Here is a 19358-nt window from a genome sequence, read left to right as displayed (position 1 = left end):
GACCTGAGCGTTCTGTAACGTCACGTGATCCTATGTCACAAAACCTTCGATGTATTTTTAAATTCAAATTTTTCTTCCGGTGAAAGATCACGAAAAATCCATTGTGACACTCTGTTATTTGTGACGTAATAAAGTTTAATTAACCACCAAAAGGAGTCGTGCAGTCGTCTTTTTTCGTAAAATATTGGACTCAGGAGAAAGCTGAAGTTGAAAATATCCCAGAATTCAATCCACTGTCGCCGGCGTCGATGTCTTGCGTCAAACTTCTTCAATTTTCTTTCCCGCTACGCAAAACGACACAAAATTAATTTTCAACAAATTATCATCGAGCTTTCTGCGTGTTATGACTTTCCAACGGATGCATTATGACGTCACTGAAACGAGACGCCAACTACTTCGCGTGTGATCAGAAAATGATTTGAAAAATCGAAGCATGAATCGTGCCAAGTCTTGTCACGCTCCTACGCTAGCAGTGGAGAGGTCAGGTAGCGGTCATTCCAGAAAAGGGCCACCCCCCATCTAGAGGACCTCTTCTTTCCACGAAGTGAGCTTCCGCGTTTTACTAAGAGCGCGCGTCGTGACACCTGGTGAATGGATCGAGCTCTTTTAAGAATTTCTTCGGCACGACTCCTCACATCTTGAAATCGTGAAAGATTTTTTGCTGTGTCAGCATCTTAAAACAAGTTTGGGTCGTCACCGAAACAATGGGAATAATTTCTAGAACGTCTTTTTACGCTCATTTGTTTCCAAAAAACTGGCAAATTCCTTTCGGCGTTTGAAATTAGCAAAATATACCTTTAAAAGATGTATCGTCCACCGATCACGTGTTTATCGTTTCCATGCAACAGCGGCACTCCTGGTCACGTGTTTTAGAATATTTTCGCATTGGTTGATCACGTGATTTTACCGTGAACCTGGGCGTGGGAGCGTGACGTAGATGAGGTTTTAGGAGGAAACTTCTGGAAGGGGCCTTCGATTTTCTTCAAAGCCCCAGTTGCAATTGACGTCACAAGCTATAAACTCTCTCAAGATTTTGCTACTTCTGCATTCTAGAACTTCTAGAATTTGAAAATCAAAGAAAAATTGAAGCGAGGTTTTTGCACGAAATTGGTCCAAGTTTAAAAGAAATCTTCGTTTTGTTGATTATTACGTCAAAAACTGCTGGTTAAATCGCGGCTCATTGTCTGTCAATAATCGGACGGCTTGGAGACGGTCTTCCTGCCTCCTGGCTCTGTAATTCCTCGCGATTGTGAAGATTCGCGGAGAAGCGAAGATGACTCAGAGTAATCCTGGTCAAAGACGCCGAAGTCTCTGAATAACAGTTGAGTCGGTTTAATCAAGTCAAGTTGACGCCGACCACAGCGCAATAGGGTATTGTGAGGTCATAAGTTCGCGCGATGCATCAAAGGTGTCCTGCCGATTTGTCAGGAATGTCGTGACGGGTTGGCACGCCACCGAGCATGGCGTCGGGATGTACATGTCACGAATTGGAAGATTTTCCAATGAAAATCGCGAACATTCGCGTCACACAATGATTTTCAAACATGTCTTGTCTATCTTGGTGTGGTGACCTGCAACATATCTTTGTTGCATAACAAATTATTATTAATTGTTTATGACATCACAATATTTGTCAAACTAAGACCTTGGTCGGCAATTTGATATTTTCAAGAAAAACTATTTTTCAAGCTTTTTACATTGTGACGTCACACATATTTTAATCCGAACAGAATGCTGGGGACTTTTCGTCTCGATCAAATTTTGATCCAGTCTCTGCAGACAGACATCGACATCAAATAAAATATGAGTGACATCTGATAAACGGAACCAGTCTGTGATTTGACAAAATATCTTTGCAACAATCTAAACTTGATCTATAAATATAGCTCCAAGCTGGCGCGATTGTGACGCATGCGATGTCATAATTACAGGTAATTTGCAGAAACATGACGCCGAGCGGATAAAGTCAAGATTTACGCAAAACTCTGACCATGTTATCAAGCGGACATGACCGCGCTGGAACCATCAGCTGAAAGCAACAAATCATTTATCCGTTTACGTCATAATGCGTCTACGCATGAACGTTGTTTAATAGACGCGCGCGTAGGCTTCTTTTAATTAACACGTCATAATTGCCGAAGCGATGTCGACTTTGACGGTTGCTTCTGACCTGTCGAAATATTTTTCGAGAATTTTTTTCATTTAAAGACAGAGCCAGGCCCGATGCCTCATTTTATGAGAAAAGTTTCGGAAAATTTTTATTTAAGTTCTAAATTTTAAATTTTATTCTTTAAACCGCTTTTAATCGTGTCTGATTGTGACGTAACAACGAATTAAATGACTTTTCGAAAAAGTACGCCATGGAAAATGAATGAAAGGATAGTTTCTAACCCACCTCCTCATATAGACCGGGCACGCGCGATTCCAATTTGGGAAAATCTTTTTCTGGAATCTTCACGTAGAACGTCAGCACAGCTAGCGTAGTCTGACGTCATAGAAAAAAGAAGTTGTTTTTCTCTCGCGGCCGCTATATAAAGCGACATCGTCGAGCTCAGAGCGAAGTTGAGACGAATTGAGGCAAAAGGAGAACGCGAACGAGGGATTTTGAATTGAAATAAAATGCAATTATGACGTCATAGAAGGATGGCAGTTGCGGAGATTGTTTAATTTGTTTCCTTTTTTTCAATCGAGGATTGGACAGTTTAAAAGTTTTCGTTGGAAATAATTTTTATTGAATTGGGGAGGTGCAATCAATAGGGTTCAATTAGTTGTCAGCCGCGAAAATGCCGACTCTAATGAAATTTGTCGATAGAAGGCGGTGGCCACAAGAAAGTTTAAAAATCGACAAATTTCGTAAAACTACTTTTGTTTAAGCTGAATTAATCGCGGGACTGGTTGAAATAAATGCAATGACATTTCGAACCAAAATTAAATGATAAAATAGTTTTCGATCCAAAATTCGGGCTCGAAAGTTTCTGATTTTAGCGTTTTAATTTAAAAAAACTTTGTACACTGACAAGGGTGCTCGGCGCAACAATATGCTCGTTTAACTGAAATTAAACTCAAGTTTTGAAAGTAATCAAAAAAATGAAAATGAAAACTGAATGAAAAAAAAGAAAAATCTTGGCTAAATGCTTCAAAAAGTTCTAATTGTCATATTTTTCCAACAACAACTGCCGTTTTCAATTAAATTTGCGATTTTCAAAATTTGTTCGTTTCCTGCCGTCATTCTGCTCGGAAAAATTCAGCAAGTTTTTGAACAAAAGCTAAAAGTTTGTCGTTTCTGTTTCATCATAAATGCAAGTCTGCATAATCCGCACCCCCCCTCATCGAAATATCGCGATGGACGCTCCGAGCGACCTCGATCCTTGCCTCCATTTTGTTTTATTACTTCACCACAGAACTGCTTTTTTGTAAAATTTAAAAAAAATTGATCAAAATTTGGAATTGGAGTTTGGAAGATGAACAAAAAATGAATTTAAGCGTTTGCTGGGGGTTTCACGACGAAAGAAAAAGCTTTTTATCAGAATCATTAGATTTTGATTTTGTTGAGGCGCGCGCTTATCTCCGTCTTTTTTAAATCTTCAAGTTTTGAAATTAGATTAGAATTTTAAACAATGCAAAAGGCGCCATAACTATGATTTCATTGCAAATGTTAAGCGAACAGAAAAAAGCGACAATGCATTTGTTTTTGTGCAAAGTCTCAATTGTTGAAGCAGAACGTAAACATCACAATATTGTGTTGTTTTGTCTCTGCTGTGACGTAATTCACGTTGATTGGCTCATAATCTGTCAATAAACATTTTGACCTCACGGCGACCTATGCTTCGTGAACCATCACTGAGTAGCTCATATCATGATTTGCTTCAACTTCCAGCACTGTCCCGACTTGCATTGAAGATTGCGTGACAAGAAGCTTTGTTACGTAACAATTACACGTGTTTTCCGTTTAAATCGTGATTATGCTGCTGTATAATTAGGGACAGAACCTGGTATCTGGGCTGCCATATTCGCCATTTTCATACTTTCAAACTTAGCTGGACTTAAAGTGGCTTTGTCGATTCAAAGTATATGTTGTTTTTTTGGAAATAGAGATAATTATGATGTATTTTGCTACAAACAACAGATTATATGTCATTTTCAATTCGAATATTCAAGATTTATGATTTTTCGTAAAATTCTCAGGGTCGGTCGCAGCCCTCAGACCAATCAAAGCCTTGTGACGTAACGACGATCGAAATAGTTTTATCTACGCAAGCACGCGCGTCACAATACCGATAAACGTCAGATGGCTGCTCCATTGTTTCTTTATTTTATTTCCTCCGCTTCCTCCCTTTCTGTTTCTTTATTCTCCTATGCGGTGGTGCGCTATATAATCGAGACTGGTCGCTTTAACCGAGGCAGATCGTAGTTAGGCGCCACGATAGGAGGCAGCAGACATCTAAGCACTGACACCCCGGCAATATATTTAGTGGACTCGCGACGCTGAGATTCAGAGCAAACATTTAACGACTTTGCTTTTAAAAAATATGATGTCGATGTCGGGAGAGTTTCATGAGATTTTGGAAAGTTTTTGCTGCAAAGTTAAGTTTTGTCACTTCCAATAAATGACTTTATTTATTGCTCGACTAGACAGGGTTTTAGTTGAAAATGCTTTATGACTTCACAATTGTTCAGACAAACAGCATAATTACGTCATAAGCATTTGTCTTTAACACGTGGAAAGTGTAAAAGTTGACAGGGAATCAACCTTGCAATGAGCTGATTGTAGTTGTTTATTGTTTTACGAGACCAGAAGCACGTGCAGGTCAAGCAGTTGCTAATTGCGAGGTTTTATTCCGTTATTTTTTGACACGTCGCTTAAAACAGCGGTGGCCATAGCTTTAGGGTTAATGGCGGTAATTTTAGTTCGAAATAACTTCGCAAACTGGAGAACAGGATTAAGAAGTTCTTTGCACCACACCAACCGTGAAATGATGACACGCTTCGCAAAGTAACCCGTGCAGCGAAAAACTTGCACTAGCTAGCACTTGCATAACCCTTGTTGCGTCCAAATGAGGGTTTTTATGACAGATCAAAGAGTAAACAGAAAGCTCCCTTTCCTATTTTATATCAAAGCATTTGTTTCTTTGCAGAGCAATAGTTTAGGTTCGAGGTTTGTATGAATCAAAGTTACGACGTAATTCCATGCCTCAGCGCGCATTTGCGCCTTCAACATCAAATTAATTGTTCTACATCGGATACTTCGAGCGGATTTACCCGAAATCGAAGAAAGCGATTCCGGCCAAACTCGACAACCCTAGCCGAAGTCTCGAAAAGACTTGGCTTAGTCAATGTCAACGTGAGTGTTTTGCTGTAAAAATGTTTTTATTCGTATTCTGTCCGATATAATTAAATGCAACGTTTTCTTCAAACTTTGAATCTTTCCAAAAATTTTCTAAAAAGTAATTTTACGCAAAACTAAGGCGGCAGGTATTTACTTACAATATGGTGCAGAAATTAGTGGTGTTTAGCGCATAGCAATTAGCGGCTGGTCTGTTCCATCACCGCTCTATTCAATTAACAATTCAAATGGGACGCAAACTGTTTTATAGCGGTGTTACTGCGGTTTGCTACCACTGGAAATTTTTTAACAAGTTGATTAAATTGATTTCAATTTTGTTTCAGTTTAATTATGCCCAGTGGTTCCCTCTGTCCGTCACAAAGTAGCTCAAACATCCGGGTCCAGACTTTACAATCGAATCATTTCGAAGAACTGCCACAAAATTTTGACGAAAATTCACCCTTTGGATTTATATCACAGCGACAACTAGCGGTGAATAATTTTGACAATTTAAGGTGAGTTGTTGAGTTTGTCGCTTCCCGATGATCCTTTTCTCGTTTATAATGAACTCTTTGTTTCATCACAGTGACTTTTCTGAAGATTTGGTCGACAACCAGTCACCACCTGCCTCCCTTGTTTCTGAATTTATGACGTCATCGCATTACACTGCAGAATCAGCATCACCTCTGACGTCATCAAGTCCTAATTCAGCGGCCACAATCCTCCCCAACGCAGTAATGACGGCGACCGTGTCTTCTTATCTGGACCCGGGGTGGGGGGACGGCATGGAAGCCTTCAGCGGTAGAAGCCTGCATCGAGAGAGCTCGAGCGGGCCGGATAGCAACGAGGTGTACGCTAGATCCCCCCAACATAGAGGACAAGGGGGATCTCCCATGTTGAACGTGCCCCAGCTACAGCAGATGGGCACAATGTCGCCTGGTGGCGCAAGATCACCCAAAACAACTTACCCGGTCGATGGCAGAAGACAAAGTGCTGCGAGTTTGATTGAAAGTCCGGTGACGTCACAAATTTTGAGCAGCCCCTACTCGACTTACACGTCAGACGGTTTTAACTCTGACATCATGAGGGTATTCCCCGCTGACAAACGGTCCCCGGCCATGGAGCAATCTCTGCTGTCTCCCATCGCGGGAAAAGGATCCAATATCCTCAGCATTCCATCGACTTCCATAGCAGGGGGAAGTCCCACCTATTCCCACCACTCGGAGGAGCCAGAGGTTACCCAGCCATTCCTAAAAACTCCGCTGACTACGTCACTGACCCTGCCGGCCGGAATCCACCAAGCGGACAACTCAACCAGGAAGATGGGTCTCGACGTAAGAAGTTATAACGTAGATGACGCTTCCCATAGCAGGGGTTTTTCCCGAGCAAGACAGCAACGTCACCACTCGTATTCTGAAGGAAGGAGATCCTCGAACATGTCCCCTCCTTCTCCAGGAAAAATGGTAAACATGTACGTCAGAAGCACTAACAGTTACTATGGCAACGCGACACCGACGACGCAGATGGGCTACCCAGCTTTCAGCGAAAACGAACCGAAACCCTACGTCATGGGAAATACCCTCTCGCCACTCCATCTGAAAAAAAGTCATTCGATAGTAGGCGATCACGTGACTGTAAAGACGGAGCTGATGACGCGTCATTCCCTCCCCAGCACCACGTCATATCCGGTTGGAGACAACCTCCTTCAACCACTGGGGCAGAAGCAGCTGGAGATGGGGGGGAAGAACTTCACCTCGATGCTCAACTCCCCCACCGCGGCGGGCAGCTCCTTCGAACCGGAGGGGCTGGGGGCTTCCCCGCAGAGGAGCCCCACCGACCTGTCAGTGACAAGCCCGGTCCGCCCCGACTTCCAATCCTACCAACAGCACCAGCACGCCGTCTTCGATGAGCGGCTTACACGTCATCTCAAGGACACGTCATCCATGACGTTTGGGCAGTATCATCCCGAAGAAAGAGACCAGTATCTTGGTCACGATCAACATGACGTCACAAGTGGATCGTTTACCAATCAGCTTCACTCTGCGTTCACGGCCACTTCGATGACGAAACATGATGACGTGTGCGCCGGGGCGCTCAACTACAACGGACAGATGTATTTCGCTTCAAACTTCCACCCGTTCCGCAACCATTACTCTGGGACCGAGCAATCGCACCCCTACCCAGTCCATCACGAGAGGTCGCGAATATCTATGACGCCATCTACGTCGATGCGACCCTCAAGCGAGGGGCTATGCGCGGTTTGCGGAGACAATGCCGCGTGCCAGCATTATGGAGTTCGCACGTGCGAAGGCTGCAAGGGATTCTTCAAGGTGAGCGGCTGTTTATGAGCGAACAAAGGTTTCTGTTTATGAGCGAACAAAGCCAAAATAAAACGTCGTATTTTGCAGAGAACTGTCCAGAAAAAGTCGACCTACGTCTGTCTAGCCAATAAGAACTGCCCAGTCGACAAACGGAGAAGAAATCGATGTCAGTTTTGCAGATTCGAGAAATGTCTCGCGGTCGGCATGGTTAAGGAAGGTAAGATTGTGATGTAACAATAATTATAATGACGTCATGCAGTACATAACACGCTCTGAGTTCAATTTCTGAGGAAAATTTCTTATGTTTTAGTTGTTAGAACGGACCATTTGAAAGGAAGGAGGGGCAGACTCCCCTCCAAGCCCAAAGGACCGAAGGACCCCGTCGCTCCTCCCTCCCCACCGGTCAGCTTTATCACGTCACTAGTGCGAGCCCACGTGGATACCAACCCTGCAATCTCGAACACGGACTCTTCAAAAGTGAGAAATATATCAGTTAAAACAACAAGCAAAGTTATGAGTTATGACGAAATAATTGGCTTTGTCGCTCAACAATGGTTTTCTCGTGGAGAAACGAATTTTAATCTTATCTTGAAAGTTGGAAGCCTCCGAGCTAGTCATTTTTGCAGTTATCTCGTAAATCTAGTTTATTCTATAAATAAGAGCCTTCGCGTTTCCTTATCGCGATTCAATCTTCGGCATCGCGCCCCGGGCTCTTAAAATTCTTGGTTAAAAAACTGATGGGTTGCTGCAAGATACAACCAAGCTTAAAATTAACGGTGTTTGTTGCTCTTTTGCAGTACCGGCCGCCCGGCATGTCTCCTCTGTCACCGCCGCAAAGTGTCGCTGATGAGGCGCATAATTTTTACGATCTACTAGCCTCTTGCTTGCCCGTCGTTCGCCAGTGGGCGGAAAAGATCCCAAACTTCTGCAACCTGTGCCAGGACGACCAGACCGTCCTCATTGAAGGAGCCTTCCTGGAAGTCTTTGCTCTAAGAGTCGCATACAGGTATGTTGCGTAATAGTCACGTCATCGTATTTTGACGTCATCACAATTTTTGTCTAATTAGTTGTCGTCTTAGGTCCGAGCTTCAGGAAGGGAAGTTGATCTTTTGTAACGGAATCGCGCTTCACCGCGATCAACTCTATCGAAGTTTCGGCGACTGGATCGACGCCTTGCTCTCCTTCGCTTGCTCTCTGTCCGAGCTCAACGTCGACATCTCCTCCTTTAGCTGCCTCCTCGCGCTCATTCTATTCAGAGGTATATTCTATAGTGACGTAACAATGACAATTGCTTCGTGGGTGACATAACGTAAAACTAAAGAATCTTTTCTCTATTCTAGAACGTCCGGGGCTGCGAGATGTCAAGAAGGTGGACGAGATGCAGGGAGTCGTCATAGAGAGTCTGCGTGAACACGTCAGCAAGAGCTCGGTGACCGCCGACCGACCGAATTATTTCATGAAGCTGCTCGCCATCTTCCCCGACTTAAGTGCGCTCGCAGTGATCGGTGCAAGAAGAATTTTCCGCCACAAGGTGGAAGCACCGAGCGTCCCACTGCCTCAGTGCCTTCAGCGAAACCTGGACCTGGGCACCAGCGTCCAGTGAAGAGCTCTTTCAAAATGAGAAATATATTGAGGAATTCTTTTGAGAAACGTTGCTCGAGTAGCAGCGAAGCTGACAGAAGACAACATCTCAGAGAAATATTTGCACTATATGACTAAAACGCCCATCCTTGGGCCTACTAACTGCACTTTACTCATTGCCAGGCTATCTAGGTGTGACGTCAGGTTACGTCAGACTTAGTTAACACCAGCAAGTCTTAATTAATTACCATTTCAACAGTTAACTAATTAATATAAATGCGAAAGTAATTTAACATTTCCATTGTTTGCGATTTTGTATTTAATTTATCAATTAATGAACATATTTCGCGAAATATTTTTGCATTTCGTTGATCGAGCTGCAAACCACGTGATTAGGTTTTGACTGCCATCAATATGACGTGTTGGTGCGCTATTGGCGATTATTTATAACGCGGTACGTAGTTAAGCAGGTCTTAAAGCACTGGAATGTATTTTGCGTTCATTTAAATGCAGTAAAATCGTGATTTTTTGCAAATGCAGTTTTGTTACATATGATGTCGATGACGTTCGATATTTCAGCAAATTTGGTCGCAAACTTTTATTTTTGTGGAAAATTTTTTTTATTTTTGCTTCTGCAAATCATAGTTATTGTCATTACTCGATACTTTGTCGTCTGCTTCGTCATAATCGGCCTTTAACCAATTTATTTAAAACGTCATAAGAAAAGCGAATAAAATATCACACAACAGCGGTGAAGATTTGACCAAGCGAGAATTTGAAGCGCCAGTTTTATTTTTCAGAAAGAAACAGCTCGTAAATAATTTCATTGTAACATCACAATGCTCATGCTTTGTTGCGTCCATTGAAAGCGATCACGCTCAAGTCGCTCATGTAAACCTTCTGTCACGCTTGAGTGAGTTTGAAATATCGCGGTGAACGCTTTGTTGGGGGGAAGAAATTCCTTTGAAGTGATCTTAATATTTTGAACATTGCCACAGATTTAGAACCTTCCACATCGCGCGCACTGGCTTGGAGCGGAAGTTTATTGGGAAATGTCCAACTGATCAGGTTATTAAAGTCAGCATCGCCTCGAGCTATGCCGCGATTTTGCGAAGAGTCTTCATTGAAAAAGCTGATCACAAGCTTTGATGCGCAGTTGATGGATTTAGAATTATTTATTCTAGAATCGAATGAAAGTCTCAGAACTTTTAACTCTGGGCTGGGTCGGTTTGAAAAACTGGATCCTCAATTTCTTATTGGATGTAAACGGATCAATTATGACCTAATAATTGCCAGATGTAAAGCGGATCAAGGTTGGAAATAGCGGGCCAGTGCAGGAAATGTCGAAGAACTCGCGTTTAGTTCATGGTCATGGAAAAGCTGTCATTAGCGGTTCTGTGTCAAAAATCCAGAATTTAATCATCGAGATTTCGTCAACTCAGTCGCATAAGTTTTAGATTAGAGGCGCGACCATCTTGTAAGTGGTAGAACGTGGAGACCTTTGAAGCAGAAATCACAGCAATGACCAGAGAACCTGGTCAAGTTTTGCAGATTTTTAAATTTCTAAAACTTCATCAATCTCCGACCTGCTTGTTGTTTAAAGCGCATTCAAGCGGAACCTGAAGCGTTCAAGAAGCGAAAAATATTTTCAAGCAATTTTCTGAAAAAAGGTATTGGTGACGTAACAATATTAAAATGGTTTTGCTACGCTTGCTTGATAGCGCGTTCGCTCGATGCTGGAGGTGACGAATTTGTTGTCAGGTAGATTTTGTTGCTTTTATGTGAACAGCAAATCTTAGTCGAAGCCTGTTATTATGACGTCATTATCAGTGCATGGCGAGAAGTGGGTTCCATGTAAACTTGGTCGAATCAATTCCTTGAAAGATGTTTTTTTAGTCTTTTGTGCTCAACGAGACGCGGATCTCCTTTCTCCTAACTCGTGACGTATAAACAATAAGCATTATTAGATAACAAACGCGAATGTTTGATCAAAGCTCAAATCGCTGCTTGTATAAACCTCAAACAAAACTAAAGTAATGTTTATTTGTGATGTCATAATAAAAGAGACTGTGAGCAGAAAATGGAAAATGTTTGTTCACGATCATGTAGATAAGCACCAACGGACGTGAATATATCTTACTCGCTGTAGCGTGCAACTGAGTCTTCAACCGGCCAGTTAATGGCCTCCATAGGTCAAGTAGTTCTCTTATTATGACCTAATAATTAATCGATACTAGTTAATCACGTGACCAGCTTATACAGGGTCGACATTGTGGTAACGTTTTCGTTAAAGCGATGGTTTCATTTATGACGTTCAACTTTCCCAGAATTGGCGATCGCGTCGTATATTTATTTTAAAGATTTTCAATCTCCGCCATCACTGAGTGGCGCCATCGATTAACCGGGGCCGACATGCGATTGTTGTTTGTTTATTACGTAGATAAACCTCGTATGTGAAGTCATAATGCCGGGCTGCTTTACAAGTGAAGCAGCATATTCTGGCGAGAACACAGAGAGACCAGATTAGAAATTAAACGACCGATGTTCGGCCGAGCTGTCCGGTCGTTGTAATTTAAAAGTTGCGTCTTATTTCAAGAAAAAATCAACATCGAGGCAGAATTTCTCCAACTATTCAGCGTCTGCGTCGACAAACGATTATGACGAATTATTCGCCCAAACGTCAGAGTGAATATTATTTACCTTTCATTATTAGCTGATTCAACCATAATATGACGTAATAAACGAACTTGGTGTCATCGCGAGGACTTTGGAATAATTTGTATTGTTGAAGCCAGCCAGAGCTTACAGTTATGTGCAAGCAGGTAGGCTGGCGGTCCTGTGTACGCAAATGGCGACTTTTTCGCGTAGTGGCGATGCCATGGTTTATACAAGAACTGAGTGAGTTCGATTTGAGCAAACATTGGAACAAAAGACGGGAAAGCCGATTCTTGATGACAGAGCGATAAAAATGTTAAATTTAATGGAAACTTGAAGCGGCCAAGATTGAGCGCCAACCAGCAAGCGGTTGAATTAGAGCTTTCTTCAGATATTTGTTAAAGTATGCAAAGCGCTACGATGATGACACAAAGGCATATTTATACGTCACAATAATAATTTCTTTTCAAACAAAAAAACAGATCAATAACATAAAGCGCGCGCGTCTCAGGTTACCGAGACAAGGTGTTAGGCGCGAATAATCGCGTGTGCGCTGTCAAACTTCTTACAATGAATAGAACGTTGTCGCTTATTTCACTTGTAATCGGATTCCAGTTAAAGAACAGACCGAGATATTTGTAGAATAATTCTAGAACGACCAATACCATCCAAGAAGAAACAATGCAACGTCACGCTCTGCTGCGCACGAAGTTTAAGAAACTCTTCACAGGCATAATGGGGCATTATTGCATCACACAGCGCTTCAGTTGTTCATGGTTCAGCTGAATTCAGGAAATTCCCAGAAAAGTTGAGCTTTCTAACGAGATGTTAATGCAGTAGCAGCCCTGGCTTCGGTCGCCTGCTGGAGCTTTCTTGGTCTTCCCTCCCGCAAATGCTGACAGAATGGCGCCACCATTCGCCAAGAGAGGTTCGAGATGTTGTCAGTGATCTTGAGGTCATCGACTCCAGGAAGTGTTGACGTCATAGATAGGAAAATACAAGGAAAGGACCACGTGACAGTTTGACGACAAACGATGCCAAATGTTGTTTTATTGATCTATTTTGACGTTACAAATACTTGGGCAGATGATCAGGGGTGAAAGAAAGGTCAAAATCAATCAGATTTGGTCAACGTTTGTTCGATTTTTATTGGTTGAATCAGATGAAGGGCAAATTTGATTGATGGATATCGAGGAAATCGCGACGAGTTTATTTCACGGAAGTCATTATTACGTAATAACTTATTTTGACTGAGCCTGTTGTCTTACTGCTGAGGTTACGTCATAATTCACTCAACCATTTGCTAATCCACCTTTCAATCAATTGGTCACAATTGTTATTCTACGTCATAAACAGCTTGACTTAGAAAAAGCTCATCCGTGGGACTTTCTCTAAGAAATTTTCCTGGATCCACAAAATTTAATAAGTTTTTGCGCAATCAATGAATAGAAACAAATTACTGGGTTCAACCTTCAACGAAATTCAGAGATCACAAATGGGCTCTATTGCACAACAAAAGAGGGGGCATTCCAGTGAATCAGCCAATAAGAAATCGATGAATTTCGCGTTAGAGAAAAAAGCGGAAAAGAAACTTTCACAATTTTGAATTTTAGAATGTTTTTACCAGATGAAAAGGAGCGTCTTCATTTTCATCACAAATACCTTTGCTTCTATTAGAATGTGACGTCAACACTCGATGACGTTTATCTTTAGACTTTATTACTATTGAAATGATAGTAACATTGAAGTAGTGACGTCACAATGGGAAGTGGAGCATCAAAATCAAAAAGTGGGAATTCTACAGAGAAGTTGCAAACGCGCGAGGGAAAATCCCTCATTAAGGTAGACGAGTATGCTTGTGTGACGTAATAAACAAGTTGTACTCAATTTGTTTTGTTGGTTGAGAATAAATAGTCAATTTTTTGGCGTGCTACTTATTGTGTGAGCAAGATTAAGTTGCTTAAAAAGGAGGCAAGTTAAAGTTGAATGTTAATTATCATCTGTATTCAGAATCTTTCCGGGCACACCGGAGGAATAAATTGTATGGATATCTCATCCAATTTACTGCTCACCGGTTCCGATGACAGGACTGCGAGGATATGGGACCTAGACAACTTCGAATGCAAGGTCAGCTTTAACAGGTTTTCTTTCAAACCAAGAATGTGAAAGTTTGAGATAAAATTTATCGAAAACGCTTCGACCATCTTCAAAGCGCTGATGCTTGGTACGTGGCCATAGTTGCAGAAGTGCCTACGATTAAAGATGACTATCGTGGTCGCTCGCATAAAGTCGCGTTTGGGTCAACTTCACCGCTACCATGACAACGATCACGAGAAAGCTGTTTATGATAAAATAACTGACATGACTTTTACGGCAGGTTGTCTTGGAGGGCCATGGTGGCTACGTCAGCTGTTGTAAGCTCTGGTGCGGAAATTACGCTTTAACCGGAAGTTTCGACAAGACAATTCGGAAGTGGAATAATAAGTCTGGAAATTGCATTCTAAAATTGGAACACCACAGGTATAGTGACGTAGTTATTTAACCGTTTTATGATTTGCGATTTAAAAATTTGCGTCAAAGTGAGACAGGTCAGTAGCGGGTTTACAAACTCCACAAAAGTTGTAGATTCTGTTTTAAAAATTCTGGGATTTTCGCGATGAGCTGCAAACGGGCTCCTTAGATCGGTCGGGCTTCGATGAATTATTGATGAAAGTCGCGACTTGTATTAAATCGAGCTCACAGGGAACGAGCATCGACATCAATAATTCATGTCGCGGTCGTCCTCGATCGCGAGTTTATACCTAATACGCGTTGCCCTGGTTACAGCTGCTTCATTCTTATATCTAGCGGTATAGTCAGCAAGATGCTCATTTTTGGGGATTTCCTCTTTACGTCATCATACGACAGTACCGCAGTTTGTTGGAACCTCCGGAGCGGTGAGGCGTCTCGAATTTTCCGCGGGCACACGAAGAGCGTCCTCCCCATCGCTTACGTCAAAGGATCCGAGCACGATCCTGGTGGAAGCACCGACCTTGAAAGAAACAGAGACTCTCTCGTCACTGGTAATTATGACATCATAATTACATCATAGTTTGTCCCACTGATGGTGTAAAACGAAATATCATCTTTGCAGGATCGATGGACCGGACCGCCAAGTTGTGGAACATTACGTCAGCCACGTCACTGAAGACATTTCGGGGTCACCAGGGCGCGGTGTTGTGCGTGGAGGTGGACCTGGAGAGCAAGATGTTGTTCACTGGTAACCTCTTCACTATTTTGGGCTAAAATCGCGAGTTTATCTTGCTTTTGTGACGTAAATCGACAATGGCCAACGTATATTTCTGAACTTCTATTTTCATTCCTTTTCAAAAAGCAACTGACGTTCATTTATTATTTATGACGTAATTATCTCTGTTCTGGGCGGATGTGTCGACGTCTCCAATTCTCAGTCACTTAAAGATCGCGTGACATCTAACATTATGACGTAGTAGCTCTGAAATAAGTTGCTTTTGTCAGGTTCGACCGACCACACAATAAGGAAGTGGAGTCTTGCAACTGGTGCTCCCCTCAAGGTCTTCAAGGGACACGAGGGTTCCGTGCTGCGCCTGCAGGTAACATCTTGCTCATACCTAGCGTACCTTCCTTACACCTAGCTAACCTTCCTAAAATTGACGAATTTGATGAATATTTTACAGCTACGTCATCGCTTGCTCTATAGCGCCAGTGTGGACACAACGGCCAGATGCTGGGTAGCTGAGTTTGGCGACACCACGCGGAAGTATGTCGGGCACGATCACATGATCTCAGACATGACGTACCATCACGGCATTGGTGAGCCGAGGAGTTTAACTGTGATGTGTCATTTATGACGTAATACTAACGCATGACTGGTTTAGTTTTCACCGGATCGGGCGACAACACGGTTCGCGCGTTTGACGCGAAGTCGGGAGCCCAGAAGCGAGTCATGAAAGGTCACAGATACGTGGTCAACTGCTTACAGGTGAGTGGCAGCGTCGCGTTGAGCGCGGTTGGAGTCTTGATTGACAGGAATATTCTTTCCACAGCCTCATGACGGAATTCTTCTGTCCGGTTCCTACGACGGCGTCGTCAAAGTCTGGAACATCCGGGACATAATAAAAGACAAAGAAGTTGGATCAACTACCACTTTGTCGTCATCAGTGAGATCATCAACAACGCAACACAGACGTCACAGTAGCGATACGCAATCTGAGATTGATGTCACAATTAAAAACGAACTTCACCTTAATGGACATAAAACAAAACGCGCTAATTTTGTGGAAACCACCAACGAGACCACCAGAGGTCACCGAAGAGTAAGGAGACCTCATGGAGGTAAAATAGCGCCCTCCAGAGGGGGAAAAAACGTCAACAACAATTCCATATACGTAGGAGACTTCTCCTTTGGAAGCGATAAACTGGACGCAGTAGTGGAAGGGGAGGATTATTGGGCCGAGAGTTCGAATCAAAGCTCATTGGTCAGTTTAAATGAAAAGAAGCCAATAAATGGGCGAATGACGGTGACGTCTCAAAACTCCAAGGTCCCGGAATCGACCGGAAGCGAAGTATTAAGGTGAGATTTATGCCGCTTGGCGTCGTCTTTTAAAATGGCTTCTTTTCGAAGCTGACAAATCATAATTCAAGGAACTTTCTCGTCTCCAACAGAACTTGTCTCTGTTTCGTCGGATTTTATGCGTCAGGGTTTTGTGCAAAAACTTTGCAGTTGTTTGATCTTTTCTCATTGTTTTAGCTTAATGACTCACCAGCCTTAATGGCGAGAGAAGTCGCTTCAAGTAAATTTATGGAAATTATCCTTCAGACTTTAAGCCAAAATTTTTTAAATTTTATCCGCTTTGTTCCTTAGATCCGACTTTCATCCTGCTGTGACGAAACAAATAAGTTCCGATCTTTTAACAAAACGACCTCGAACGGACACGTCATTGCAACATCATTCTGATGTCATAAATGACTTGGCGTTGGTTGATGAGGAAATGCGAATGATTGCCATGGAAACGTCGTCAAATACAAGCGGATATAGGACCGCCGATAACAACAGTCCCACGTCACCGATTACGTCATCCTGTGAACAAAATGCGCGAGAAAAATCTTCTTCAAAGGAAAATCGACGAGAACGAAGTATTACGTCACAGAAAAGCTCTAAGATTCCGACCGCGGTGAAAACATCAAAACACATTCGCGGCATTATGACGCCAAAAGAGAAGAAACAATTAGAACAAGAGATCTTAGACATGGTGTGAAGATTATTTGAAGTTATCCAATGCAGGCCCCGACCAAAGCTGCTCATCTGCTGTATTCGTCCTGCGATTTATTCTCACTTCGGAGATTTGTAAAAAACTTTTGAGGTGAAATTCATCGACCCGGCACAAACGTTCGTGACGCTTCTAAGTTATTATCTTGTCAGTATTTTCATTGGTTCATTGTGTCTCAAGTTTTTCTGCAAGCTTCAATCTCCTTGTCAAAGCCAGAAGTTGCTTGGTTTAGAAATTTTGTTGCATTTTGCGAATTATTTCAGTATTTTTTAAAAGAATCATCTCGTCCAATGTGCTCTATGCGTGGAGATTTCTTTTCGCTCACTGTGATTGTAAAAATAAACATCGTTGATCCTTCTGAGGTCATAATGTGCATTCTTACACATCAGGTCATTATGAAGACTTTAAATTTGATTGGTTGAAATCCACATTCCAGTTAACACCAAGTTCAAGAAAATTATTTTGATGGACCAAATAGACTTTTAGCGCCCACTTCCGACTAACTTTGCATGAACAGGACGGTCGAGCAGAAAACTGCTTTAGAATAATTTAAGCTTTTTATGACCATATTAGCACAATCCCTTGCCAATTTTAAGTCATTGGTCGTCACTAAGCTAGTCCAGCTTACATAACAGGTAACATAGTTTGCAAACATGAGAATTTGTATCGGTTTTTACCATAAATCTCAGAGTCTGCGTGTTATATTTGACCATATAATTATATGTATCTCTATTTGTCCTAACCTGTGCAAGTTTATGTTCACGGAAAGTAGGTGTCTCAGTCATCGGCATTTTGTGCGGCTGAGACCGCGATACATTGCCCTCAATCTGGCCACAGAAATAAGCGTTGTTCCGATCCTCGGATGGGGTTGTGGCGGCTTGGCTCGCTTTTGTAAAATCCTTACGTCTTTCATAGAAATGTGTTTTCCAGAACAATTGGAGTTTTTAAACTTTCAGTCCCGCCACATCATTCTTATGAAAGAGTTTTCCAGCTAGTAAATGGAGTTTAAAACTTGCCTTTTCAAAACACTGCAAACTACCGTTGGTATATTTGAAAACTTGCTACGAATAACTTCGTGTGAAAGCTCCTTATTTAGTACGTTACCAGGTCGCTTCCAAGTAACTGTTTCCAACTTAACCGAATTTAATTTGCATTGCAAACGCACCGATTTTCTCGTTCACACGCTTTGAAATTATGCGCTTGCTTGGTATTCAACATAAACTGACAACCGCTTACCACCCCATGTCCAATGGAATTACAGAACGTGCAAATGCAGAGATCAAGCGCGCCATCAAGTGTTCAGACGAACCTGAGCGTTGGTTTCACAAATTGGGTTTTATTGTCTTGGCTCTGCGTAATCGCTACCTTCAGGATTTGAAATGTACACCTGCTGAGTTAGCTTTTGGACACACCTTACGGCTCCCAGGTGGTTTCTTTTCTGATTCCAAGCTTGCCTCTGCAGTTCCTACATCCAGCTACCTCGGTGCCTACCGAGACTTCATCAACGACCTTCAGTTTACTCCAACGACCGCTCATACAAAATTCATGCAGTCCTACGTGCATCCGGATTTGAAACATTGTGACCGCGTTTATGTTAGATGCGATCATGTCAAACGTGCGTTAGAACGCCCCTATGTTGGTCCTTTTCCAGTATTGGAAAGATACGAAAAATATTTTGTAATATCCCGTCATGGCAAACCGGATCGCGTCTCACTCGACCGTCTCAAACCTAGCTATACAATTGATATTGATGCTCCCTCACCATCATCCTCCTCGCATCAACAAAATTTTTCTTTGCAGACTCGACATCCTGCTCCTCAGTCAGTTTCCGCTACTTCAGCGAAACAGCAAACGACACCACCTACTGTCACTGCTCCTGCTTCTATAAAACCGCCTGAAGTTGTAAAGACTTCTCGGACTGGTCGCAAAATCATTCCACCGAAACGTTTCTCTGACTGAAAACACAACATGTTCGTTTGTCTGCTGCTTACGTGTTTCTTTTTGTTCACATCCGCCGCTCAGACGAATCTTCATCCGGACACACAGAAATTTCTGTTATGTCAGCGTTCGCATTCTCTTGGGTTATATACCTTTGATGACGACATACATTGTCAAACGCAGACACCCTTCTCCATACACAACTGCTCTGCTACCGTGTTTGCTCCAGATCTGCATTTCCAGAAGATTCCT

At 42.4% G+C, this 19358-nt stretch overlaps 2 protein-coding genes across 2 annotated transcripts; both read left to right on the top strand.

Annotated features, from left to right (window-relative positions):
- Positions 1-5116: 5116 nt before the first annotated feature.
- On the top strand, positions 5117-9973 carry LOC143468615 (uncharacterized). The gene is made up of 8 exons (XM_076965946.1): positions 5117-5341; positions 5668-5838; positions 5910-7653; positions 7732-7861; positions 7955-8121; positions 8442-8650; positions 8724-8902; positions 8985-9973. Exons 1-8 carry the CDS (start codon positions 5334-5336, stop codon positions 9245-9247), a joined length of 2871 nt encoding a protein of 956 aa, XP_076822061.1. The 5' UTR covers positions 5117-5333; the 3' UTR covers positions 9248-9973.
- Positions 9974-10537: 564 nt separating this feature from the next.
- On the top strand, positions 10538-17529 carry LOC143468616 (uncharacterized). Its single transcript, XM_076965947.1, has 10 exons — positions 10538-13722; positions 13891-14007; positions 14258-14400; positions 14728-14942; positions 15014-15139; positions 15397-15491; positions 15576-15711; positions 15777-15880; positions 15945-16471; positions 16763-17529. Exons 1-10 carry the CDS (start codon positions 13642-13644, stop codon positions 17154-17156), a joined length of 1938 nt encoding a protein of 645 aa, XP_076822062.1. The 5' UTR covers positions 10538-13641; the 3' UTR covers positions 17157-17529.
- Positions 17530-19358: the final 1829 nt, after the last annotated feature.

This window comes from Clavelina lepadiformis, chromosome 8 (assembly GCF_947623445.1).
Source record: "Clavelina lepadiformis chromosome 8, kaClaLepa1.1, whole genome shotgun sequence".
Lineage (NCBI taxonomy): Eukaryota > Metazoa > Chordata > Ascidiacea > Aplousobranchia > Clavelinidae > Clavelina > Clavelina lepadiformis.
The sequence above is the reverse complement of the archived record's forward strand: the minus strand, read 5'-3'. Positions and strand labels throughout refer to the sequence as shown.